Consider the following 3,955-nt stretch of genomic DNA (forward strand, 5'->3'; position numbering starts at 1 on the left):
TGTTTGAAGTGTGTGAAGTGTGTGAACTGTGTGAAATGTGTGTAGTGTGTGTAGTATGTGAAGTGTGTGAAATGTGTAAAGTGTGTGAAGGGCGTGCAGTTTGTGTAGTGTGTGAAGTGCGTGCAGTTTGTGTAGTGTGTGTAGTGCTTATTTTTGGTAGAATCAACATATTAATTATTCATATTTCATTCCATTTCATTTCTATATTAATTTGTAGATATCAAACATAGGAATGGAATCAATCAAGGAATAACAATTCCATTCCTTTTGCATTCCTTGTGCTTACCAAGCACAGGAATGGAATGGAATTGTCATTCCATTCGCACCTTCATTCCATTCTCATCTCTATTTCATTCCCTCCTTATTTCATTCCATCCTACCAAGTAGGGCTAGTGTATTTAGAGAGAAAAAATGATTAAATTCCATAAACCATAATCATAAGAAGCACAATATTCACATTATCTTAGCATACAAAGATAACTGAAAAAAAAACTGTAAACTGCAACATCATTTCAAATATCACTCACTGTTTGAAGTGCCCAGATATATTACAACTTCTCTAAGAAAGGAAGCACTTCAAATACACCAAGAGCATGCTAACGAATGGTATGATTGGTAACATAGACCAAGCAGATTGTCTATTTTCAAAAAAAAAATCAACAACCAAAAAATGAATTTAACATATGCTTACATTACAATAAAATGAACATATGAATTTCTACGTATATCTTCATTTACAATTTGCATTATTCTAACATCTATACTAATCAAGCTCTATTGAAATCTTTACCATGAAAACCAAGGCCGATCTTCCTTCATTTTTTAATGTTTGTGGCCTTCATGTCCGATACTTTATCTAGTTCCACTTCTTTATCTTCTCCTAATTTAGTTTCGCTAGGGAAAAATTTCACCTTATTGCTATCTGTCGATACGGTAAAAACGAAAGTGCCAGCTTGAGCATCGTCAAAGTCTTTCAAGGGCTCCAAAACTCTCACAACTTCAGCCATGGTTGGTCTAAGCTTAGGGCGATAGCTTAAGCACTGATAAGCCAACGCGGCCACCTTTTGGGCTGCGAGTTCCGGGTATAGGCCTTCTAGTCGTGGATCGATAACCCTCACCAACTTCCGTGGATTTTTCAACATAGGCCTTGTCCGCTCTACTAGGTTTTGGTCTCTATTGGGGCGGCTCTTGTCTAGTGACTTTCGTCCCGTTATAAGCTCTAGGAGGACTACTCCAAAGCTGTATACGTCGCTTGCTGATGTTAAATGACCTATATATACGTGACTCGATATATCAATACTTTTCTTATTTTAGTAGTCATAGTTAAAGTTAGTTATACATAACTATGTTATTACCGGTCATGATGTATTCAGGGGCAGTGTAGCCTTGAGTGCCCATAACTCGTGTGGAGATATGTGTCTGGTCGCCTTGTGGGCCATCTTTAGCAAGCCCCAAGTCAGCAAGCTTTGCAGTGAAATCCTGAATAAACAGACAAGGAAAGATTAGCAAAAATGCGTATAGACGATACAATAATGGTGAAGATTGGTTGAGTATTAGAGGAATAAGAATTACAGAGTCGAGCAAAATGTTGGAAGCCTTGAAATCACGATATATGACTGGATTTTTGGATTCGTGCAGGAAAGCAAGCCCCTTTGCAGCTCCAAGAGCAATCTTCAATCTTGTTGACCATGGAAGTGGAATGCACATTTCTAAATACACATGTAATTTCAAGTTAATATATTATTAAGTGTCTTAAATTCGAATCCAGTTATACAATATACATAAGTTTAATATTGCAATTTAAAAAACAAGTAAGTGTTTTATTGAAGAATTAATCAGATATGTTCACGTAGATGTTGACATTCGAGAGTATCACAAAATAAAAAAACTGATATTGACTTTTGCAATACACAAAAATAGTTCTAGAAGTTTTCGAATAGTTCAATATGCTTTTATTATAACTAGAAGTCACTCAATTAGGTGACAACGAGAGAAACTAGCGTGTAAATTTGTTGAATAAACAAAATAATTGACCAATATAATATTTACAATCATATTCTAGCTTTTCAACCAAACCACTAGCACAATACAAGCAACTCACTTTTTTTTCAAAATGTATGCCTCCCATTGCTCTAAACTAATACTAGTATTTCATATGATATTAAAAATAAAATATTTTATTTTTAGGATTTTCTATTAAAAATAAAATGTTTTTTAAAATGAAAATAATATTATTTCTATTTTTTCATCCCTCTTACTTTATTTTCTCATCATTAACTTACAAAACAACGCTATATAAAATTTTGTGCCGAAAAGCAAATGTTTCATTTATAATAGACGGATGGAATACTAGTTTAGATATCGAATTAGTCTTTACTAACAAGTTGATGATCATGCTGGAGTAAAACATAAAATATTAAAATAAGAATATATTTACTTGCCCCAGTTGAAAACCCTTGTCACAAGAAACAAATAAAAAATAAATAATAGTGTGGTGAGTCAAAAATAAACAACAATATTCGTACTTACTTCTAAAGAGCTGATTTTCCAAGCTGCCTCTAGGCATGTATTCATACACCAGCAGCCTCTGCTCTTCTTCACAACAATATCCAACCAACTTCACCAAGTTTGCATGTCTTAATTCACCAAGAAAAACTACTTCTGTCTGATCACCCCAAACAGTCAACCAAAGAATAAATCAAGAATAATCCAATAAATAATTTTAGAAATGACAATGGCAACTAATTATGAACTGTCATACAAATATATATGGTTTAGTTCATGAACTAAAATTTCTTTAGGCATGGATAGACACACATGGTCTTTTTTAAATAAATATTACTCCTAGTAGAAAATTATTGTATGAAAATTTAATTAAAAAATATAAAATAAATTTGAGATACATACCAGCCATTCTCGGTGGCCTTGTTTGCCGTCCAAATCCAAGAGCTTAACGGCGACGGGCTGGGCCTTCAAACCGGGCCGAAGGCCTTCATGAATGAAGCCCTTGTGAACGGGCCCGAACCCGCCTTCACCGAGAAAATTAGTGGACGCGAAATTGTGAGTAATGAGCTTCAATTCCTGCAGCGTGAAAGCGTGGAGATTCGACGCCGCCAGAGACACGGAGAGTTCCTCCGATATCGTCGAGCTGCTCAAATCCAGCAACGAAACCCTTTGATTCGACGCCCACTGCTGCTTCGTCTCCGCCTTCTTCTTCTCCGCCTTGAAACACACCGGAAAATAGTCCTGCCACCTCGCCGCCCTCTTCTTCACCGCCATGAGATATTGAAGAATTAATGATGTTTTTATTTATTCATAATTTGCAGATGGTTTTATAAGATGGTGAGGGAGGTGGATTATAGTATTAATTAATAATTGATTGATTAATGGTGGTGGTTTACGCTAATTATTTATTCACATGTCAATAATCGATACAGCATATAATTACTAGGATAGTCGAATTAGGTGCACTGCGTGCTTGTCCACTACATTATTTTATATGTATAGATTAGCTTTACAGTTTGAAAATTGTGATTGTTTACGACATTTAACATGATAGACTAGTATAAGTCATTGGTTACAAGTTTTCACGAAAATTAAAATATTCATCAAGTGTTTTTGGGTAAACTTGCATCAAAGTCAATTCAACTACACAAAAGAAATCTATTCTTCAATATTGTTCTTGTAAATTGCATGTCAAATAGTCTTATCAAATATTGCTATTATACTCCATACAGAATTTATAACAACACTCCATCCGTTCTATAGTAATGAAGGCGTTTCTTTTCGGCATGAAGATTTAAGAAAAATTGTGTTAAGTGAGTTAAGTAAAGAGAGAATAAAGTGGAAAATGAAAAAGATAGAGAGATGAAGAGAGATAAAAGTAAGAAAGAGTAAAGTATGTGTGGAAAAATGTGTTGACTTTTACTATAAAGAGAAATGACTCTATTACTAT

At 34.6% G+C, this 3,955-nt stretch overlaps 1 protein-coding gene across 1 annotated transcript; it reads right to left on the minus strand.

The window, feature by feature from the left end:
- Window positions 1-481: 481 nt before the first annotated feature.
- On the minus strand, window positions 482-3,288 carry LOC125212308 (serine/threonine-protein kinase RIPK-like). Its single transcript, XM_048112434.1, has 5 exons — window positions 2,908-3,288; window positions 2,530-2,665; window positions 1,573-1,709; window positions 1,356-1,479; window positions 482-1,270 (listed from the first exon to the last, which is right to left on the minus strand). The coding sequence occupies exons 1-5, from the start codon at window positions 3,277-3,279 to the stop codon at window positions 816-818; spliced, it is 1,224 nt and encodes a 407-aa protein (XP_047968391.1). The 5' UTR covers window positions 3,280-3,288; the 3' UTR covers window positions 482-815.
- Window positions 3,289-3,955: the final 667 nt, after the last annotated feature.

This window comes from Salvia hispanica, chromosome 3 (genome assembly GCF_023119035.1).
Source record: "Salvia hispanica cultivar TCC Black 2014 chromosome 3, UniMelb_Shisp_WGS_1.0, whole genome shotgun sequence".
Taxonomy (NCBI): domain Eukaryota; kingdom Viridiplantae; phylum Streptophyta; class Magnoliopsida; order Lamiales; family Lamiaceae; genus Salvia; species Salvia hispanica.

What these genes read in the sequence shown, in the direction of transcription:
- LOC125212308 (XM_048112434.1), bottom strand. Translation starts at nt 3,279, where the DNA reads ATGGCGGTGAAGAAGAGGGCGGCGAGGTGGCAGGACTATTTTCCGGTG. An exon ending in AAGGCCACCGAGAATGGCTG is followed by an intron (nt 2,666 to 2,907) that starts GTATGTATCTCA and finishes TGGGGTGATCAG; the next exon opens with ACAGAAGTAGTTTTTCTTGG. An exon ending in CCAACATTTTGCTCGACTCT is followed by an intron (nt 1,480 to 1,572) that starts GTAATTCTTATT and finishes CTGTTTATTCAG; the next exon opens with GATTTCACTGCAAAGCTTGC.